This window comes from Entelurus aequoreus, linkage group LG09 (assembly GCF_033978785.1).
Source record: "Entelurus aequoreus isolate RoL-2023_Sb linkage group LG09, RoL_Eaeq_v1.1, whole genome shotgun sequence".
Taxonomy (NCBI): Eukaryota; Metazoa; Chordata; class Actinopteri; order Syngnathiformes; family Syngnathidae; genus Entelurus; species Entelurus aequoreus.
Window position 1 is genome coordinate 14,227,778 of NC_084739.1, and position 23,220 is coordinate 14,250,997.

A 23,220-nucleotide genomic window follows, 5' to 3' on the forward strand; every position below is an offset into this window, starting at 1 on the left:
GGCCTTTTGCTGTCAGTGCTATCGTACTGATGACAGCTTGACACAATATTCTCAGTGTTTAGGATGTGTTTCATTTGTCCCTACGGTTTCCCCCGACACTACTCTGACACATACAGACTTGAACCCATCATACCTAATTAAAAGCATGAGGAATGTCAAAACTGTAGGGTTAAATTACAGTATATAACACGTCTTTGCTGCCTCCTTCTGTCCACTTGAGTTAGGTACAACATACCTACACTATTTTATCTCCACAGGTTCTACCTTCCACTGAAGATTTCCAGTCTTCATTGGGTCAAGATATGGACTTGAACTCAAAAATTGATGAGGTATATGCCATCAGGTGATCAGAAAAAGGCTGACTTTAATCACTTATGGTGCAGAGGAGAGTCTCCTACCCAAAGTACAGACATCTGCTTATGCTAATATGGATCAGCACAAGATTGTACGTATACATACTAACTTTCTTCCAAACAAACAAACATTAAACATGGAATTTGGCAATTTTACCAAAAGAAAGAAAAATCCTGCTTTCCGTAGACATCAATTTTGATCTGTCAGGGTCCTTAAATTAAATTAAATTTTGTTTGTAAATAGAGTAGAAACTCTCAAATGCCGTACAGTTTGGAATTCATCAATATCATTCTCTTAATGTAGTAATGAATCTGAAGGATAACGCCACAAGTGAGTTTTTCTCCTTATGATGCGACCATAAGGAGTAAGGATGATACATGTGACGATAACCACAGAACAAGCAGAGTGTGACTCCTTAGACTTAGACTTCCTTTTTATTGTCATTCAAATTTGAACTTTACAGTACAGATAAGAACGAAATTTTGTTGCATTAGCTCATGGTAGTGCAGGATAAAAAAGCAATAAGGTGCAGCTATAAATAAATAGATTACAGTACAGATAAATATATTGCACTTTTGCATATGCATCCACGTTTATGGATGTATGTTAATATATTGTCATTATATTCCAGCAAGTTAATCCATTTTTGGGGGGAATTGAGGGGATTATTTTAATGCGTTCAAGAGTCTTATGGCCTGATGGAAGAAGCTGTTACAGAACCTGGAGGTTCTGCTAAGGAGGCTGCGGAACCTCTTTCTAGAGTCCAGCAGTGAAAACAGTCCTTGGTGGGGGTGGGAGGAGTCTCTGCAGATTTTCTGAGCCCTGGTCAGGCAGCGGCTTTTGTGTGTGTGACTCCTCAGTACATTATGAGCAATACGCATAAATAGTAATTACACATGCATTTTTACCACATTAACGCTATGTTGAACACAGTTTCTTTAACATTACATGCCAGCAAAAACAACTATATGAGTCATGTTCTACACTTAATTCTTCTAGCAATGCATATGAATCACTGCTAGGTGACCTTACTGTAAACACCTTGTTTACTGTATTTTCCGGACCATAGGGCGCACTGGATTATAAAGCGCACTGCCGATGAATGGTCTATTTTTTATCTTTTTCGCCCATCCATCAATCCATTTTCTACCGCTTGTTACTGGGTCTCCTAGCTGCTCAAGCAGATCATAGTGTCTAAAAATAAATGTTCCCATTAATAACGTGACGTCATCACGCTCGCGCCGCAAAGTCGGGCTAGAGCGCGGCAAGTGCACGCTCTTTCAGGGAACTAGTGCACGAGGGAAAAAAATGGCGAAATCGTTGGGGAAACGTAAAATAGACTCAAGAGTGTAGAGTTTTTAAACATCAGTGGATATATGACTTTTTTTTGTTCAATGTAAGGAAAATGCAGTATAGTATGTATATATATATATAATATACATAATATATATTATATATATATATTGTATATATATATATTGTATATATATATATATATATATATATATATATATATATATATATATATATATATATATATATATATATATATATATATACTACCGTTCAAAAGTTTGGGGTCACCCAAACAATTTTGTGGAATTGCCTTCATTTCTAAGAACAAGAATAGACTGTCGAGTTTCAGATGAAAGTTCTCTTTTTCTGGCCATTTTGAGCGTTTAATTGACCCCACAAATGTGATGCTCCAGAAACTCAATCTGCTCAAAGGAAGGTCAGTTTTGTAGCTTCTGTAACGAGCTAAACTGTTTTCAGATGTGTGAACATGATTGCACAAGGGTTTTCTAATCATCAGTTAGCCTTCTGAGCCAATGAGCAAACACATTGTACCATTAGAACACTGGAGTGATAGTTGCTGGAAATGGGCCTCTATACACCTATGTAGATATTGCACCAAAAACCAGACATTTGCAGCTAGAATAGTCATTTACCACATTAGCAATGTATAGAGTGTATTTCTTTAAAGTTAAGACTAGTTTAAAGTTATCTTCATTGAAAAGTACAGTGCTTTTCCTTCAAAAATAAGGACATTTCAATGTGACCCCAAACTTTTGAACGGTAGTGTATATATATATATATATATATGATATACATAATATATATATATACAGCCTGGCCCTTGGCCAAATGTTTTTAAACCAATGCGGCCCCCAGGTCAAAAAGTTTGGGGACCCCTGGTCTAAGCCGACACAACACCCACAAAGATAACCATCTGTTTGTAGATGGAGAGCACAATCCAGAACGAAATCAGCACCGGTAGTGCAGACAAGCTAACGGGTGAGTGACCTTGACCTTCTCTGATATTCGTCATATTGAAATTATTTTGTGTGTCTTCAGCCCTCAAGCAGCCAGTGAGTCAGGTCAAAAACAAGGTGTCCGAGTTAAAAAAACAGATTATTCCCAAGCTAGAGCAGTTGACTCAAGCTCTTCCTTTGGATAAACTGCAGACAACTATCAGCTGGTTCATGGGGCAGCTTGAGAAAGCAGAGGATATCAGGTAACAATTAAGATTTCATTCAGGTCCACCTGTTGGCATTGATCACGTGAAAGAAGAAGCAGACAGATCAATCATTCATGTGGTTATTTCTTCTTCAGATGGGGGGTGTCTCTAGTCCTGTGCTTACTGGTGTTCCTGCTGATCTTGTCTAACATCCTGGCTCTCGTCCTGGGCCCTCTTGGTTTGAAACAGAAGGTGGATCCATTGGAGCGTTCTTGCATGGCTGACAGTGCCGGAAAAATCCTTATTATGTGAGTGCTGGTCTCTTTCATTTAGTGTTACCTAATAAGTGATATATTACCCAGGGTTTCCCGTTAATGTAATTGAATGTGGCAGACCGCCACGGCATTTTTATTACCGCCACACCTTCAAAATAAGTTTGTTTATTCTACTTGAAAACAAATTAAAGTACTATAATATATTTCAGTCCTCAGAAAAAAATTACACAACGTCCGACACCGTTTTTAACTTTTATTACCAATCTTACGATAACAAACAAGGGCACAATTCCAACAGGTTTTACCTCCTGTGTACACACGTTTGTCTGCGTAGGTCCACATGGACATTAAACATTACCACCAGCAGGTCGTTACAGTTTCAATGTATAGCCTATTACTTGCGCACTATTGACAAGTGATGTACCAAAAACTCGACCACCAAAAACAGTGCTGCCGAACCCAGATGTAAACAAGACGCACGCCATTGTCTGGAGCGTTCTCAGCATGTCTGCAATGTGGACGTAACCAGATGTACCTGTGGACAGTGATGTAAGAAATGTGCAAATATTAAGAGGACAGTGGCGGCTTTTAAGAAGAGAAAGTCCAACTGGAGCAGCGCAAAGCAAGTGTGACGTCGGGCTTGCTGTAGCTCGCCTCGTTGGTCATGGACATCAAGGGACAGAAGTAAAACGTTTCTAAACACAACTACATTTTATAATAACACCAGAAGAAGATTAGATCTGTTGCTAGTAGTTTTTAATAAAAAAAAACAAAAACATAATCAAAAGTCTCGAGAATGACACTTGAAAAATTCTCAAAGTACATTGTGCAAAACCCAAAACCAGTGAAGTTGGCACGTTGTGTAATTCGTAAATAAAAACAGAATATAATGATTTGCAAATTATTTTCAATTTATATTCAATTGAATAGACTGCATAGACGAGATATTTAATGTTCGAACTGAGAAACATATATTTTTTTTGCAAATAATCATTAACTTAGAATTTATTGGTAGCAACACATTGCAAAAACGTTGGCACAGAGGCATTTTTACCACTGTGTTACATGGCCTTTCCTTTTAACAACACTCAGTAAATGTTTGGGAACCGAGCACACCAAATTTGGAAGCTTTTCAAGTGGCATTCTTTCACTTTCTTTCTTGATGTACAGCTTAAGTTGTTCAACAGTCCCCATTGTGGTATTTTATGCTTCATATTGCACCACAATTTTTCAATGGGAGACAGGTCAGGACTACAGGCAGGCCAGTCTAGTCCCCGCACTCTTTTACTATGTTGTAGATCATAAATAATGCCTCTCACCTGATCATGACACGTCTGAGTAGGTATTCCAACAATTTGGGACACTATGACAGCCAATTTAGGACGTGGAACCCCTTGTAAAGCCCTTGTAAACCCCCCCCCCCCCTTCCAACCCCCCCGCACCATACCCTATGGATTATGAGTCATTTTTCATCTAAATGGGAATATATGAACATCCCAGCAGTCGGCATTCTAGTGACAGCAGACATTGTACAGTAAGTGATGTTTTATTATGTTTGTTTGCTCTCATGAAGTCTGCAGTGAGTAATAATCAGTGAAAAAGCAAAAAAAAGCAAATTTGATGCGTTTTTTAAATGAGTGTGCCACGTATGCTCAAAATTATCCAAATACGTAAATATTAAATGTTATTATAAAAGTGATCGTTACTACATTACATATATACTTACTTCATGTGTGTAAAACTTTAATGGAGGTGTTTGGATGTTTTTTAGTGGCTGGATAGGCAGAATTGAAGGGCTCCCGTAGGCTCCATTGTAAGCAGACTTTTGATCAAAAAGGTATTTAATATTTAGATTGCATTAAAAAAAAAAATCCGTCGTCATGTCTTTCATAATGATTGTGAACGATAGGCAAAAATCCAAAAAAGTGCAGTCCCCCTTTAAGGGTGAGAACACCAGACATATTTTTATAAATCATAACAAGATGAATTAGGGTTTGTAATAATCCTCCCTATGTATTGATGTTTTTTGAGTGGTAACTTGTTGTGGTTTCAGAAGCGCCAATATCAACTTCATCTTTTCCTGGCTGCTCATGGTGGTGACGCTGCTGCTCTGCCTAATTGGAGGCAATGTTTACACTCTGGTGTGTCGGCCTTGGAGCAATGGGGAGCTCTGGAAGGTAAGTACAGTATGTGCGGAAAAAACTTACAGTACACTGAACTGTTTTTCCCTTTACTATTTTTAATTTATCTTTGTTTTTTGTTATGTTATAAGGGAAGGGTAAGTGGGCGTAGGAAGGTTCCACTACAAAAAAATTGGGGAACCAAAACCTGTTGAACGTTTATTTATTCATACACTGTGTTGTATTGTACAGTTGATGCTCAGTAAAGCATAAAAACTTAGCAATGCACGTTACTTAACACACTCTTCTCTCCTCCCTTGACAGTTTATTCAAACTCCAGGTTTAATTCCAGGCTTGAATTCGAGTAACGTCATGGGACGCAACATCACTCTCGAGGGTATTTACAGGTAGAGGCACAAGAAAAACAGGGCCTTTGTTGCGTCATACAAAGAGACCAACCTATAGGAGTAATACCACCCATCTGATAAGGGGGGGATTGATTGATTGATTGATTGATTGAAACTTTTATTAGTAGATTGCCCAGTACAGTACATATTCCGTACAATTGACTACTAAATGGTAACACCCGAATAAGTTTTTCAACTTGTTTAAGTCGGGGTCCACGTTAATCAATTCATGGTAAAGATAGTACCATCATCATCTGGTAGCAGATGATGACGCCCCCCTTACCAGCTAGGTAATATTACTACGACCTATGTCCATGTACTGAACTGAATATATGAAACAAAACAATCGTCCCTCGCCAGTTTCCAATTTTCTATTGCGTTTTTTAAAAATGTTTTTATTACAAAATCATTACGGTTTTGACTACAGCCTGTTATTGTTTAAAAATATGCATATTTAAACACATTTTACATATGTATTATTGGCCAAAAAAATTAACTTTAAATAGCAAATCTAAGATACTGTACTGTATTGCACAGCAGATTATCATAATCGAACAAGTTGCAGTAAAGTATTTTTCATAGGTTAGTGGTTGTGTGTGGTTGTGAAACTCATGTGAATAATCACTGAATGGAGAACTGGGGGTGGGATTAAATAAGTTATCTTCTTCCCACTCCCTTTCAGGCAAAACTGGACAATAATGCATTTTATTAATTTATATTATTATGTTTTGTCAACTTGTACGTCTTTGTCATTGCCTGAAATAAATAAATAAATGAAAAATGAAATGAAAAGTACCGCAGTGCTGAGAAAACTATTTGCTACCTTCTCAAATTCTTATTTTTCTTTAATACATTTCCTCTCTTTAAATGTTTAAGATCATCAAACTAATTTAATTGTTAGACAAAGCTACCCAAAGTACACACAAAATGCAGTTTTTAAATCATGATTGAATGTTTTAAGGGAAAAAGTCATTCAAACCTACCTTGTCGTATGTGAAAAAGCAATTGACCCACCCATGAATTAACTATGGTTTTTGAACTACTTATATTTTTTGGACATCTGAGTTAAATTTTACTGACCACACCAAAACTTGATTACCTTAATCGAAGAAATCACTTAAATAGAGTCTGTCTGACAAAATAAAGGCTAAAGAATTCTCAAAACACTGCAACAAAATGCCACGATTCGAAGAAATTCAACAACAGATAAGAGATTAAGTAATTGACAGCTGTCAGTCAGTAAGGGTTACAAAGTCATTTCTAAAGCTTTAGGACTCCAACGAACCACAGTGAGAGCCATTATACACAAATGGAGAAAACATGGAACAGTGGTAAACCTGCCTGGAAGTGGCTGGACTACAAAAATTTTGCGAAGAGCACAGCGACGACTCATCCAGGAGGCCATAAAAGAACCCAGGACAACATCTAAAGAATTGCAGGCCTTCCTTGCCTCAGTTAAGGTCAATCTTCATGACTGAACCATTAGAAATAGACAAAAATGGCATTCTTGGCAGCGTTCTAAGGCGAAAACCACTAACACCCAAAAAACACATACATGGTCATCTAACTTTTGCCAAAAAAAACATCTGAGGGATTCCCGAAACTGAAAAAGTTAAACTTTTTGGAAAGTGTGTGTCTCGGTACATTTGGCGTAAATGTAACACAGCATTTCAGAATGCTGAATGTGAACTGTATTAGGTAAAACATGTGTAAAGGTGAGGGCGATAGAGGGTTCCAAATTTCTTTTAAACGTATATAGAATGTCGCAAAATGTTTTTATGCTCCACGAAAAAAATTAAAAATACTACTTCACTCTAAATTCACTTATCACAGTCAATTAACAGCAATAAACGAGGGATAACTGTACTCATTAAGAAGACACAATGACGCCATTCTGAGCCAGAACCAATCTGTTTGTTTGCAGAGACTGCGGGGAAAACAAGCCCGCGTGGCAAACGTTCCACTTAGACAAGGACTACAACATTACAGAGATGCTCGACATAGATGCGGTCAGTCTTTCTCCAACTTTCAGTTTTGCATTCAACAGCGTTTGAAAAGCTGATTATGTCATTCTTTTTCCACACAGTATATAAAGAAAATCGAGGGGAAATTTGAGAACATACCGGCTCCAACAATTCCAAATTTTGATGTAGTTACAGTTTTACTCCCTCAGTTCTCTACAATACCAGATATGGACCTTGAAAGCACCATGCAGCAGGTAGGATACATAACCTTGAATGAAGTCAGAACTGTAGTGCAACCAACATTTTAGTATAGCATAATGTATATCATGGCAGTTCACCTCCGTAGACCTCATATTTCAGTGACCAGGACTCAAATTGAAAGTCAAGACTATTGTGGTCTGCAACTACTAGGGATTTTTTAGTATCAGGGTGCGCGGGCTGCAATTACACTAAACTATATACTTAAGTCGAGGGCTACAAAAAATTGGCTAACAAGCCACAAGTTTGTGACCCCTGCTCTGATGTCTACATTAAATAACATGTTTAGATGAGCGACGCCATGGGCACCTTGAGCAACCAACTGGCAAGCATTGCTAATTTAATTGATGGACTGGCTCCTTATCAAGTGAGTCAAAAAACACTTGCAATAGATAAATTGTCTTGATTGAAATGATGCCTTTTATACATCTAATCATCCACTGTTTTCAAGGGCCCAGAAATAAAAAGCCAGCTCCAGAACCACGCCAAAGTGTTGAGGGGGATTCAGAGCAGAATTGAGAAAAACATCATCCCACAAATAGTGCGACTCCTACCTTTCAGTTCTTACATGCTCCATGTTGCTTCAGGACATAAGCTTGTGCTTATTTTGCTCTGCAGAACAAAGGGAAGTCTACTGCGAAGGCCCTAAAATTCAGTGTAAAGAAAGTCAAGGTGAGCGCACGGAACAGCAAATTCCGACTAAATGTGTGTACTGAATGCTTCTTCTTGTTGTTCCACTTCCAGGATGAAGCAAATGTTTTGGATAATGAACTGCAAACTGCCCCAACTGCTCTCACTACAAAAATGGTGGCTGTCATTAAGGAAGTGAGTGTTGGCATGCACAAGTCACATGATCCCCTTCATTGCCTCAGGTTTGGAATTCGTATGAGATTCCTCGAATTCCTGGAATGCTGGGATTCCGCACAACATGACTGATACCCAAAGGTTGAATTTCCTATAACACCAATCACTGAACCATAAGCTAATTGTACTAATGTTCAAAACCCAAAACCAGTGAAGTTGGCACGTTGTGTAATTCGTAAATAAAAACAGAATACAATGATTTGAAAATACTTTTCAACTTATGTTCAAATTGAATAGACTGCAAAGACAAGTTATTTAATGTTGGAACTGAGAAACTTAATTTAATGGCAGCAACACATTGCAAAAAAGTTGGATGCAGACGAGCCCATGCATTGTATTATACAATAATACTAAACAGAGCATGACAATGCTTTTGCTGCTTGAGGATTTACCCAGAATTCCATAAGTTGAGACATTCCACTCATTCCTCAGGATTGCCCTTCTTTCAAATTAGGAATATTTGCCATTTTTCTTGTTTTTTCTCAGGAGAGTATAAAGTTTTTGAACTGCCAGCTGAGTCCCTTCACAGAATTTGTAAAAAAGGCCAAAACATTGGTAATAACTTTTGAATGATTATTAAACTGGATGTTGTTGTTTTATGTGCTCGTTTGACTTTTTCCTCACTGTTCTGTCTTCAGTTGACCGAGGAGTTGGGCCGCTGTGGGCCCATTGCTGGGTTTGTGGACTCCACGGAGAGCATCCTGTGTGCGGACATCACAGAGTCTCTGGTGAGGAAAGAACATCATGGAGTAAATTGTGGCCTCGGGTCCTGCAACTTGGACTGGAGTATTTTGATGACTTTAGACCCGACTTGACAGTTTCATCAAAAACTTGGACATTTCTGACTTGGGACTTGACTCGGACTTTAGTCTGATGACTTGAAAAAACTTGGGAAAGTTTGGCCTTAGACAAGTTTCTAACCAAGTACTGCATAAGAATGGACTGAAAAATAAACGTACATACAATTAAGGTGTGTTAAACTAAACCAAATTGATAATTAATATGTTTTCTTAACTCAATTTAAGTGCAAATGAAAATACAGCTTCCCCACTTTAGACATAATTTTTGCGCTTAAGATATTTCTCTGTGACTTTTGCTCCAGACTTCTTCTGTCTGATATTCTCATTACTGCCACATGTAGGGGAAAAGTGTATACAACTGAGTACCATACGGACTACAGCTGAGGAGCAGATATTTTTTGAGCGCTCGCAGCTCAACAGTGGGTCCTGACCCTATGGTTTAAGGAACACTGCTCTAGCCCTTACAGGTGGAACTCTAAAAATGTAAATATCGTGCAAAAGTCCATTAATGTCAGCAGTTCAACTTTAAATGTGAAACTAATATGTGATACAAACACCTTACAGGCTAAGTGAGATACTTTAAGCCGGGGGTCAGCAACCCGCGGCTCTTTAGCGGCGCCCTTGTGGCTCCATGGAGCTTTTTCAAAAATGTATGGAAATGGGGAAAAAAATGGGGTGAAAAATATTTTTTTTGTTGTAATATGGTTTCTCTGTATGAGGACAAACATGACACAAACCTTCCTAATTGTTAGAAAGCCCACTGTTTGCGTTAATGCTTCACTGATGAGAGTATTTGGCGAGCGCCGTTTTGTCCTACTAATTTCAGCGCCCCTTGAACTCACCATTGTGTGGACTGTGCCTCAACAGTTTGTTAACTGTACAACTTTCTCCGACGCTGCCACAGAAAGACGTGTTTTATGCCACTCCTTCTTTGTCTCATTTTGTCCACCAAACGTTTTATGCTGTGCGTGAATTCACAAAGGTGAGCTTTGTTGATGTTATCATTTTTAGTTGACTGCTAATTGGGCATATTTGGTCACTGCATGACTGCAAGCTAATCAATGCTCAAATGCTATTTAGGCTAGCTGTATGTACATATTGCATCATTATGCCTCATTTGTAGGTATATTTGAGCTCATTTAATTTCCTTTATTTATGTGTATTTAGTTTATTTTTACATGTTTCATGACACATTATCTGAATGTAATATTGGCTGCATTTCTGATAGTTGAGGGACTTTAATATCCATATGTATACCCCATCAGACCCTCCGTGCGTGGCGCTCCAGACTATAATTGATAGCTGTGGTCTTACACAAATTATAAATGAACCCACCCATCGCAACAGTGATACCATAAATCTAGTGCTTGTCAGGGACGTCACCACCTCCAAAATTATGATACTCCCGTATACTGTATATATATACCGTAATGTCCGATCATTATTACCTGATAAAATTCGAAGTTCTGACTCATTGTCAACAAGCTAATAATAATAACTGCTTTAGCAGCCGCAACATTAATGCTGTCACAACTATGACATCGACGTCCCATTGGGGTTGTGAGTTTTTCCTTGCTCTTATGTGGGCTCTGTACCGCGGATGTCGTTGTGGCTAGTGCAGCCCTTTGAGACACTTGTGATTTAGGGCTATATAAATAAACATTGTTCGATTGATTGACTCTTGCTGGCCTACTGCCTTCGGTAATGGTGCCATTCCCAAATTATGTGGGCTCTATTGATAACCTCACTAACAACTTTAACGACGCCCTGCGCGACACCATTGATAGTATAGCACCACTAAAGCTAAAAAAGGCCCCTAAAAGGCACACCCCATGGTTTACTGAAGAAACTAGAGCTCTTAAACTTTCATATAGAAAGCTGGGACACAAATGGCGCGTGACTAAACTTGAGGTTTTCCATAAACGCATGCTTACCTTAGCTAAAGCTAAATTATCCTAAATATTTGTTCAGTACAGTAGCATCGCTAACCCAACAAGGGACTCCTCCCAGTAGCTCCACCCACTCGGCAGATGACTTTATGAATTTCTTTAATAAGAAAATTGAAAGGAGATTAAAGACAACGCATCCCAGCTACAACTGGGTTTTATTAACACAGATACAAATGTATATACTACGGATATTGCCCTCCAAAACAGTCTCTCTCTTTTTGATGAAATAACATTAGAGGAACTCCTACGGCGTGTAAATGGGATAAAACAAACATGTTTACTTGACCCACTTCCTGGGAAACTTATCAAAAAAATGTTAGTAATATTAGGACCATCAGTGCTAAATATAAAAAACGTATCATTTTCCTCTGGCACTGCTCCCCCTAGCATTCATAAAAGCCGTTATTCATCCTCTCCTCAAAAGACCTAACCTCGATCCTGACCTCATGGAAAACTACCGGCCGGTGTCCCACCTTGGGTTTATTTCGAAAATCCTCGAAACAATTGTTGCACAGCAGCTAAATGAACACTTAGCGTCTAACAATCTCTGTGAACCTTTTCAATCCGGTTTCAGGGCAAATCGCTTTACGGAGACAGCCCTCGCAAAAATGACTAATCTATTGCTAACGATGGATTCTGATGCGTCATCTATGTTGCTGCTTCTTGATGTTAGCGCTGCTTTCGATACCGTCGATCATAATATTTTATTAGAGCATATCAAAACACGTATTGGTATGTCAGACTTAGCCTTGTCTTGGTTTAACTCCTATCTTACTGACAGGATGCAGTGCGTCTCCCATAACAATGTGACCTTGGACTATGTTAAGGTAACGTGTGGAGTTCCCCAGGGTTCGGTTCTTGGCCCTGCACTCTTCAGCATCTACATGCAGCCGCTAGGTGACATCTTACGCAAACACGGTGTTAGCTTTCACTGTTATGCTGATGACACCCAACTCTACATGCCCCTAAAGCTGACCAACACGTCGGATTGTAGTCAGCTGGAGGCGTGTCTTAATGAAATTAAACAATGGATGTCCGCTAACTTTTTGCAACTCAACGCTAAGAAAACGGAAATGCTGATTATCGGTCATTCATTCCATTTTGTCCACTTGCGACGCTGAGATCATTATTCATGCGTTCGTTACGTCTCGTCTCGATTAGTGTAACGTATTATTTTCGGGTCTCCCTATGTCTAGCATTAAAAGATTACAGTTGGTACAAAATGCGGCTGCTAGACTTTTGACAAGAACAAGAAAGTTTGCTTCCTGTGCACTTAAGATGTGACTTTAAGGTTTTACTACTTACGTATGAAATACTACACGGTCTAGCTCCATCCTATCTTGCTGATTGTATTGTACCATATGTCTCGGCAAGAAATCTGCGTTCAAAGAACTCCGGCTTATTAGTGATTCCCAGAGCCCAAAAAAAGTCTGCGGGCTATAGAGCGTTTTCTATTGGGGCTCCAGTACTCTGGAGATGCTACCTCAGTAGAAGCATTTAAGTCCCATCTTAAAACTCATTTGTATACTCTAGCCTTTAAATAGACCCCCCTTTTAGAGCAGTTGATCTGCCATTTCTTTTCTGCTCTGCCCCCCTCTCTTTCGTGGAGAGGGGCGGCATAGATTTGGTGACCACAGATGATGCGCTAGCTGTCCAAAGTCGGGACCCAGGGTGGATCACTCATCTGTGCATCAGTTGGGGACGTGTCTGCGCTGTTGACCTGTCTCCACTCAAGATGATCTCCTGCTGGCCCCACTATGGACTGGACTCTCACAAAATTATGCTAGATCCACTCGACGTCCATTGCACCGGTCCCCTCCAAGGTTTCTCATTGTCATCCCATTGGGTTGAGTTTTTTCTTGCCCTGATGTGGGATCTGAGCCGAGGATGTCGTTGTGGCTTGTGCAGCCCTTTTAGACACTCGTGATTTAGGGCTGTATAAGTAAACTTTGATTGATTGATGATTGATTGATTGTGCGCCATGTTGTTCCAGACCACTGCAAACGTTACCCAGCTTGCAAACATTGTAATGAATCCAATAGAAGAAGACAGCTTGCCGTTTCCTTTAACTTGGACACACACATCTATACCTTTGGCCACTCTAAGACAGTCATTTCCAGGAGTTATCGCACCCTCTGAGAAGTTTTACTAATGTTTTCCAATGTCGTAAAAATGTGTAGAATAAATATTACATTTCAATATTTCTGTCAACGAAGATGAGTCAGCCTGCGACATATGGTAATTTTAATAGTAGGCTAATATAGCTAATTAGCCACTTACATCATGTGTTGCCATCATTATAGCACTTATATAAGTCTTAATTTTTTGCGGCTCCAGGCCGTTTACTTTTTTGTATTTGTGGTCCAATATGGCTCTTTCAACATTTTGGATTGCCGACCCCTGCTTTAAGCCTTTATCATAATTTTGATGATCATGGCTTACAGTTCTAGAAAACCCCACCTTTTCTGAGACCTGAGGTTAAATTTTTTTTTTAATCAAAATGAAGTCAGGATTATTGGCTACTGACATTTTGCAGTTCACATCTTTTCGAAACTGGTTTTGAAACATGATATTGCATGAAACTGATCAAGCATGTTCCCCGAGGGCACTATTTCAAAATAACTCTTTCAAAGCATGAACAAGGACAATGAGAATCATAGAAAGGATTTCATTGTAATTAAGATTGTGAAACAATGCATAACACAATAGATGTACAGTATATGTCGTGCAGGTATAGTAAAGCGCTATATAAATACACACCATTAACAGATGGCAGATATTGTAGTGGATAAAAATATATACTTAACAGTGAATATGACTTCAAAGCACTCGTAAATATCAAGCCATGGCTTGACTTGGACTTGCAAAACACTGACTTACTCCCACCGCTAAATTACTCACATTATTTTTTCATTTTGCATCGCTTTTTGTCTTTCAGAATGCCTTCTGGTTCAGTCTGGGATGGTGTGTAGCCTTCTCTATCCTCTGCGTCTTTTTGGCCAGGAAACTATCAACGTACTATAAGAGAAGCAACTATTCTACTGATGACATGAAGTAAGGACTTCACACTCTTTGATTGTGTTCCAAATATGACAGGGTCAGGGTTTGGAATCTTTGAATTAACGAGGGATGTCTTAGACTAAAAATTCATTAGATTTTTCCCATAGTCAAATCGACAGCATTTTTTTTCTATTAGAGAATTAAACAGATGGTGATGTGTAGTAATGTACTAGGTGTGCTCTAGCATTGACAGTGCACCCGGAAATAATTCCAAGCACTTCACTTTTTCATCAGTTTGTTACAACCTTATACCAAAATGGAATACATTTTTTTGTCCTCAAAATTCTACATACAATACACTATAATGACAATGTGTAAAGTATTTAAAAAAAAAAAAAAATGTACATAAATATTCACAGCCTTTGCTCAACTTTGTTGATGCACCCTTGGCAGCAATTACAGCCTTAAGTATTTTTGAATACAATGCCACAAGCTTGGCACACCTATCTTTGGGCAGTTGTTGCCCATTCCTCTTTGCAGCACCTCTTAAGCTCCATCAGGTTGGATGGAAAGCGTTGGATTGCATCCAGGATGTCTGCACATCGCTGCATTCTTCTTAGTCCAGTCAGGGAGGTGACCAAGAACTGATGGTCACTCTGTCAAAGCTACAACGTTCCTCTGTGGAGAGAGGATAACCTTCCAGAAGGACAACCATCTCTGCAGCAAACCACCAATCAGACCTGTTTGGTAGCGTGGCCATTTGGAAGCCATTTCTTCGTAAAAAGTAAAGACGTCTGCACAATTTCACCTAGGATAGGCTCCTGCACCTCCGCGACCCCGAGAGGGACTAGCGATAGAACATGGATGGATGGAAGTTTGCCAAAATGTACCTGAAAGACTCTCAGAGCATAAGAAACAATATTCTCTGGTCTGATGAGACAAAGATTGAACTTTTTGGCGTGAATACCAGGCAACATGTTTGGAGGAAACCAGGCACTGCTCATCATCAGGCCAATAGCATCCCTACAGTGAAGCATGGTGGTGGCAGCATCATGCTGTGGGGATGGTTTTCAGCGGCAGGAACTGAGAGACTAGTCAGGATAGAGGGAAAGATGAATCCAGCATTGTACAAAGACATCATGGATGAAAACCAACACTTTCCATCCAACCTGATGGAGCTTGAGAGGTGGCTGCAAAGAGGAATGGGCAAAACTGCCCAAAGATAGGTGTGCCAAGCTTGTGGCATTGTATTCAAAAACACTTAAGGCTGTAATTGCTGGCAAATGTGCATCAACAAAGTATTGAGCAAAGGCTGTGAATACTTCTGTATAAGAGATTTTTTTTTTTGTATTTTATTATTAATAAATGAGCAAAATTTTCAAATAAATACTTTTCACACGATTACTGGCATGTTCCCAGGATGCAGAGGACCGAGGAGGCAGCGTGCAGTTTCAAGTACCGTATTTTTCGGACTATAAGTCGCAGTTTTTTTCATAGTTTGGCCGGGGGTGCGACTTATACTCAGGAGCGACTTATGTGTGAAATTATTAACACATTACCGTAAAATATCAAATAATATTATTTAGCTCATTCACGTAAGAGACTAGACGTATAACATTTCATGTGATTTAGCGATTAGGAGTGACAGATTGTTTGGTAAATGTATAGCATGTTCTATATGTTATAGTTATTTGAATGACTCTTACCATAATATGTCACGTTAACATACCAGGCACCTTCTCAGTTGGTTATTTATGCGTCATATAACGTACACTTATTCAGCCTGTTGTTCACTATTCTTTATTTATTTTAAATTGCCTTTCAAATGTCTATTCTTGGTGTTGGGTTTTATCAAATACATTTCCCCAAAAAATGCGACTTATATATGTTTTTTTTCTTCTTTATTATGCATTTTCGGCCGGTGCGACTTATACTCCGAAAAATACAGTACTTAATTTGGGGATTTACAATAACAAAAAGCAAGAGCTGGGAAATGCTCTGGAACTCAAACAGACTCCACTTAAAAAGAGCTACTTGCTAGTGATGGGTCCGGCAACACCGATGCATCGGCGCATGCGTCGAGCTCATAGAGCGATACCCTGTGTCGGTGCGCGTATCGCTTTTAGAAAGTCACGTGACCGAACACGAGCTGTTTTGGTCACGTGACCGCTCATGAGCTGTTTTGGTCACGTGACCGCTCATGAACTGTATCGCACTGACGCCTGCGCGTCAAACTGTGTTTATTAGGAAGCGGCGCAATGCGTGTTGTTGACGAACACCGTTAGGGCCGCTTGTTGTCACTGTCACTCAAAGTTGCATTTCAAAATTACACAGAATAAATGTGTTTATTTTGTTTAGAATTCAGATGGGTTTGATTTGGTGCGCGGCATATATTGGCTGTGCGGCGCACGGTGTGCGCGGAGGACTCTTGAGCACTGCGCAATTGCGCAGGCGCGCACCTTAGAGGGAATGTTGCTCACAGGGCACAGAGGAGGCGTCAGTGCGATACAGTTCGCGTATCGGTCACGTGACCAAAGCAGCTCATGATCGGTCACGTGACTTTCTAAAAGCGGTACGCGCACCGACACAGGGTTTCGCTCTATGAGCTCGACGCATGCGCCGATGCATCTGTGTTGCAGGACCCATCACTACTGTTACTAGAGAAGGTACAGGAATGACGGCGTGGCGGAGTTGGTAGCGTGGCCGTGCCAGCAATCGGTTACTGGGGTTCAATCCCCACCTTATACCATCCTAGTCATGATACATGTTCACATTATTTGACTGTATCTAAAAAAGATAAAAATATCTTTTTATTTAAATGAAGATATTAAATAATCCTAAATGAAATACAATGACTTGGTTTATATTATTGTATATACTAGGTCATAAAATCAGTGTCAGTTGAGTCGGTCCATAGGTTGCCTGTAGGGATTTTTAATGTCCAGCAGATGTCAGTATTTAGTGACACAGTATCGACACAGTATCAATACAGTTTTGCAATGTGTCGAAACGCTTCATGAGGCCTCATCAACCCATCACTACTACTTGCTAACAGAAAGCAGGTGCGTGGATCAGTGCTCAGAGAAAGGTGTGAAGCAGTTACGGGGAAAAACACCAACAAAACAGGAAGTGCCACCAAAATAAGAGCGAGGGACGGTAGCTAAAACATGAAACACAGGAGAACACTAAAGGAACGAAATAAGGCAGGGTCTGGTGTAACCAGCTGTGACAAAAAAATGAATGCATTCCATTTTGGAATGAGGCTGTAACATGACAAAATGTGGAGAAAGTAAAGCACTATAAATACTTTCCAATGCACTGTTTATAGTGAATCAATCTCCTAGAGTTAATTATATACATTTATAAAACGGAATATGGTCTTTCATCTAAGTCAGGGGTCCCCAAAATGTAACTGCCTTTTTCTTAAGTTGAACAAAAACAAGTCATATGTCCACTGATGTTTAAAAACTCTACACTCTGAGTCTATTTTACGTTTCCCGAACGATTTCGCCATTTTTCCCCCTCGTGCACTAATTGACTGAAAGAGCGCGCACTTGCCGCACTCTCGCCCGACTTTGCGGTGCGAGCGTGATGCCGTCACGTTATCGATGGGAAAATAGATTTTTAGACAATATGATCTGCTTGAGCGGCTAGGAGACCCAGTAACAAGTGGTAGAAAATGGATTGATGGATGGGTGAAAAAGGATCAATTAAAAAAGAATAAGAATAAAATAAAAAATGTTGTTTTAAAAAATGTATTTATCTTTTACCTAAGTAACAAGTGGTAGAAAATGGATTGATGGATGGGTGAAAAAGGGCCGATTAAAAAATAATAAGAATTCAAAAAAAAAAAGTTTTTAAATTGTTATTTTTTACCCAAGTAACAAGCGGTAGATTAATGGATTGATGGATGGGCAAAAAAGGACAGATTAAAAAAATAAATAATTAAATAAATAACTTTAAAAAAAATTTTTTTTACCCAGTAACAAGCGGTAGAAAATGGATTGATGGATGGGCAAAAAAGGACAGATTAAAAAAATAAATAATTAAATAAATAACATTAAAAAAAAGGTTTTACACAAGTAACAAGCGGTAGAAAATGGATTGATGGATGTGCGAAAAAGGACAAATTAACAAAAATAATAATTGCAAAGAATAAATAAACATTTTTTTTTTTTTACTCGGGACTACTCACAGGCCGGATCTTGGACGCTGGCGGGCTGTATCTGGCCCGGGGACCATAGTTTGGGGACCCCTGATCTAAGTGAACGAAAAAAAGATCTCATCCCAATGACGCTGCAAACTTGTATTCTTGGGGATCTCTATCAATTTAGTAACGTGTCATCAAAGAGTAAAAATGCATTTCTTTCAATATACATAATAACAAAAAGGGTAATATTAAAAAAATGGATAGATGTTGATAGTCCAACTCATACTGACTGGTACACACAAGCTATGGAGATGATATCAGTAGAAAAAACTGCATTTAGTTTATATAATAATGAGTCATATATTGGAATATGGGATCCATTATTTAAATTAGTTTTAACTATTAAATAAACCAAAATATGACTTATTATGTCTTTGTGGAAAATATTGGACACAATGTGTTGTCAAGTTTATGAGATGCGGTGCAAGTGTAAGCCACTGTGACACTATTGTTCATTTTTTAATCTATTTTTTATTAATGTTTGTAATGATAATATCAATGAGGAATTTTTAATCACTGCTATGTTGAAATTGTAACTAATATTGATACTGTTGTTGATAATATTCATTTTTGTCTCACTACTTTTAGATTGTTCCGTGTCATGTTTGTGTGTCCTCAATTGCTCCCAATTGCTCTGTTTATTGCTATTCTGGGTGTTGCTGGGTCGGGTTTGGTTTTGTAATCGGATTGCATTGTTGTGTATTGTTTTGTTGGATTGGTGAATAAATTCATTTTAAAAAAAATATCTAATTTGCGACTTTTCCCACCTCGATGGCACGGCAAGCTTTGTGTCTGACAGCAGCACGGTCCCGACGAGCCTTGATCACGTCCCCCATGTAGAAACATCCGAACACTTCCAGTAAAATATTACTGTGTGTGGATGACGGTTGTAATGATAAACATTATTAAACCCCTGACGGTTAGTGTTACCGTTTTACATTAAGATGACGAAAAAAACGTGATTGATAACTGCTCTTGAGTAACTCACGGACTGACTCACCAGCTCGACAGCTTAAATGCTAACATGAAAACAAGAGACATTAACGTCTTTCCCCATTGATAAACAACATAACCCAATCTGAACTTTTGTATAACACATTACTGTCTGAACAACTGCTCTCTTAGAACTGAGTGATCATTCTATATTCAGAGGAATACGAGACGGAGGTGTTATTGTAGGGCGTTCAAGGACCGCAGAACAGAGTAGGACGTCACAATGCCCGACAGAAAAAGTAAATAATAATGATAGATTTTACTTGTTATGCACTAATCATTTAAATGAATTTTGTGTGTTACAGTACAAACCGATATTTGAAACAAAAGTTTAGCCATTAAAACAGATAACATACTAAGACTAAAACACTATACGTGAAGCATAAGAAACAAAACAGGCTAAAAAGTGGCTTTTTTAACTATTTATTTTAGTTACTAAAAAGTAATAAACCTGGTCAAAAGATTTCAGTGTGTATAAATACTTTTTTTTTTTTTAGCACATTCAACATTGCGTTTAATAATAAAGGTGATATAAAATGTTTCTATTGTTCCATCCTTAAGGCAGACAAATAGACTCTATAGAGTAAGAGATGGGGAAGTCAATTACAGCCGGTTGTTTTAAGTTTTTTTTTTTGGTCCTGTGTAGCCACTCAGACAAATCATATTGTTGATGCAGATGCCCATATTTGCTGTACAGATTTACTTTACAAAAGAGAAGTGTGGGATACTTCTCTTGTTGCCTTATTTGTATATGACTTTATTAAATGGATGATTGGGGAACAGCACTTTTTTGGAATTTTGCCAATCGTTCACAATCATTATGAAAGACATGAGATGTCGGATGGATTTAAAAAAAAAAAAGCATTCTAACTTGTAAATAAAAGTCTGCTTACCGCGGAGCCAATGAGAGCTCCTCTATTTCACCCATAAAATCCAATAAATAACCATTCAAAAAGCGCCAACAATACTCCTTTTACATTTCGTGATTTGAATAATAACCAAGTATTAGTGATATTGTTATTATAAGCGCTAACGCGGACAAACTATTTATAGCAGCGCTGTGATCACTACCGTGTGTCCCTATGTTGACATCATCCAGTGGTCTGCTGCTTCCTTCCTGTAAGTTTATTATAGATCATAAATCATGCCTCTCACCTGGACATGAGACATCTGAGTAGATATTCCAACAAGTTGAGACACTTTGACAGCCATTTAGGACCCGAAACTGACGAGGACTACACAAAAAGATGCGTTTCCCCCGACCCGTCTCATTGTGAGAATTACGAGACATTCTTCACCTAAATGGGAATATATGAACATTCTAGTAATTCTGCATCCTTATGACAGCAGACATTGTACAGTAAGTGAGATTTTATTACGTTTGTTGGCTCTCATGAAGTCTGCAATGAGTAATAATCAGTGATGATGATGCGCTATGTATGCCTAAAAAGATCAAAATATGTATATATTAAGTGTTATTATAAATGTGTGTGTTACTACATTACATATATACTTACATCATGTATATAAAACCTTAATGGAGGTGTTTGGATTTTTTTAAAGGGCTTTATAGGCAGAATTGAACGGCTTCTATAGGCTCCATTGTAACCAAACTTTTGATCACATTTATTTAATATTTAGAATGCATTAAAAAAAATAACATCCATCGTCATGTCTTTCATAATGATTTTGAGCGATAGGCAAAGTTCCGAAAAAAAGTACAGTTCCCCTTTAATGTTTGGCGCAGCCGGACTGTAACAGGAGGGGATAAAAAGAAGAAAAAAAAGAAGACCCAGGGGGAATTTGCGGGAACTAGAGCGAGAGATAAGACAGAGAAACAACAACAGAACAACATCAGCAAATATGTTAAAAATATGTAAAAATATCATACGAAAAGTGATAGGAAAGAAGCAGTTAGTGAAGTAAATAATATTAACACAGAAATGACAATGAACATTATTACACTACAGATGGAGCAATACAAATACCAATAGAAATAGCACTATTGGTAATGAATTATCATTTATCATCTATTATCAACAATACATTTGTCTCAAATGCAACAATACATATATGTAATGATAACTTGAATTACAAAAGAAAAGCAGATAAATGAATGGGAAGAAAGTGAAGCGAACTGTATTAACCTTGTAGATTGTTATAGTATATATAGGTTAAGCTTTATCAGTGTGCCGTATTTTACCCAATTTCCCCTAGGGGGAATGTTAATATATGTTTGATGAAATGTGATTATATGCATGACTGTATGTATGTATGCATATGTGCTTGTGTATGTACAGTATATGTATGTTTGTACAGTGAATGTGTGTGTGGATGTATGTACTGTGTGTGTGTATGTGTGTACTGTATTTGTGTGTGTGTGTATGTCGGAGCATATACGTATATGTGTGCGCGTACGTATGTATAATTGAATGTACATATGTATGAATAATTGTGTGTATCTACAATATATTTGTCTCCCAGTATGTACGGGAGCAAAAGTACGGCCCCAGCCCAGTCAGGTTGGCCAGAAACAGGACCCCCAGAACCGGGCCCACAGATTCGCCCGGCAGGCCAGCGGCAGGCCGTAGACAGACAGACCCTGCAGAGGACGAGGCTTGGGACAAGCCGGCGACAGTCAGCCCCGAAGCTAGCAAAAAGACGCCCCGCCCTGCCCCGAGGGGCCCAGATATTCCCTGCAGCCGTACGGGAAGACCGCCCCGCCCCGCCCCATAAGCCCAACAAAGTCACTACCCCAAGAGCTAGCCGCCATGTGACACAGCAAATTACCACACAACGCACCGAGGTGCCACGATAGACGCAGGGAGGAGACCCAGCAGGCCCCAACCAAGATGGGCATCCAGAAGGGGCGCGGACGGCGGGATCCAGGGTCCCCAGACACGCAGCCCAGCTGCAGTAGCCCGAGACGGCAACCCCCGTGAGGCAGCAGGCCCCTAGAGCGCCCCGGAAAAATAAATAAATAAAATATATACTGTATATATATGTATACATACATATACAGTCGTGGTCAAAAGTTGACATACACTTGTAAAGAACATAATGTCATGGCTGTCTTGAGTTTCCAATCATTTCTACAACTCTTATTTTTTTGTGATAGAGTGATTGGAGCTCATACATGTTTTTCACAAAAAAACATTCATGAAGTTTGGTTCTTTTATGAATTTATTATGGGTCTACTGAAAATGTGAGCAAATGTGCTGTGTCAAAAGTATACATACAGCAATGTTAATATTTGCTTACATGTCCCTTGGCAAGTTTCACTGCAATAAGGCGCTTTTGGTAGCCATCCACAAGCTTCTGCTTGAATTTTTGACCACTCTTGACAAAATTGGTGCAGTTCAGCTAAATTTGTTGGTTTTCTGACACTTTGTTTCTTCAGCATTGTCCACACGTCACAAAGTCAGGACTTTGGGAGGGCCATTCTAAAACCTTAATTCTAGCCTGATTTAGCATCACATGGACAAAGATAACATTCTGGAGGAAAGTTCTGTGGTCAGATGAAACAAAAATTGGGCTGTTTGGCCACAATAACCAGCAATATGTTTGG

At 38.9% G+C, this 23,220-nt stretch overlaps 1 protein-coding gene across 4 annotated transcripts in view; it reads left to right on the forward strand.

The window, feature by feature from the left end:
• Positions 1–22,657, forward strand: part of LOC133657163 (prominin-1-A-like) — a 69,908-nt gene extending 47,251 nt beyond the window's left edge. For 3 of the 4 annotated variants that reach the window (XM_062058145.1, XM_062058147.1, XM_062058146.1), the window contains 16 exons: positions 258–329; positions 2,595–2,649; positions 2,710–2,869; positions 2,968–3,120; positions 5,141–5,264; positions 5,532–5,614; positions 7,539–7,623; positions 7,701–7,832; positions 8,126–8,203; positions 8,288–8,377; positions 8,455–8,508; positions 8,581–8,661; positions 9,187–9,255; positions 9,339–9,428; positions 14,388–14,503; positions 22,137–22,657. In XM_062058145.1, the coding sequence (XP_061914129.1) occupies positions 258–329; positions 2,595–2,649; positions 2,710–2,869; positions 2,968–3,120; positions 5,141–5,264; positions 5,532–5,614; positions 7,539–7,623; positions 7,701–7,832; positions 8,126–8,203; positions 8,288–8,377; positions 8,455–8,508; positions 8,581–8,661; positions 9,187–9,255; positions 9,339–9,428; positions 14,388–14,503; positions 22,137–22,470 (1,776 nt within the window). In that variant the 3' untranslated portion in view covers positions 22,471–22,657. The remainder of the gene's footprint in view (positions 1–257; positions 330–2,594; positions 2,650–2,709; positions 2,870–2,967; positions 3,121–5,140; positions 5,265–5,531; positions 5,615–7,538; positions 7,624–7,700; positions 7,833–8,125; positions 8,204–8,287; positions 8,378–8,454; positions 8,509–8,580; positions 8,662–9,186; positions 9,256–9,338; positions 9,429–14,387; positions 14,504–22,136) is intronic. The other variant, XM_062058148.1, reaches the window with a different exon arrangement.
• Positions 22,658–23,220: the final 563 nt, after the last annotated feature.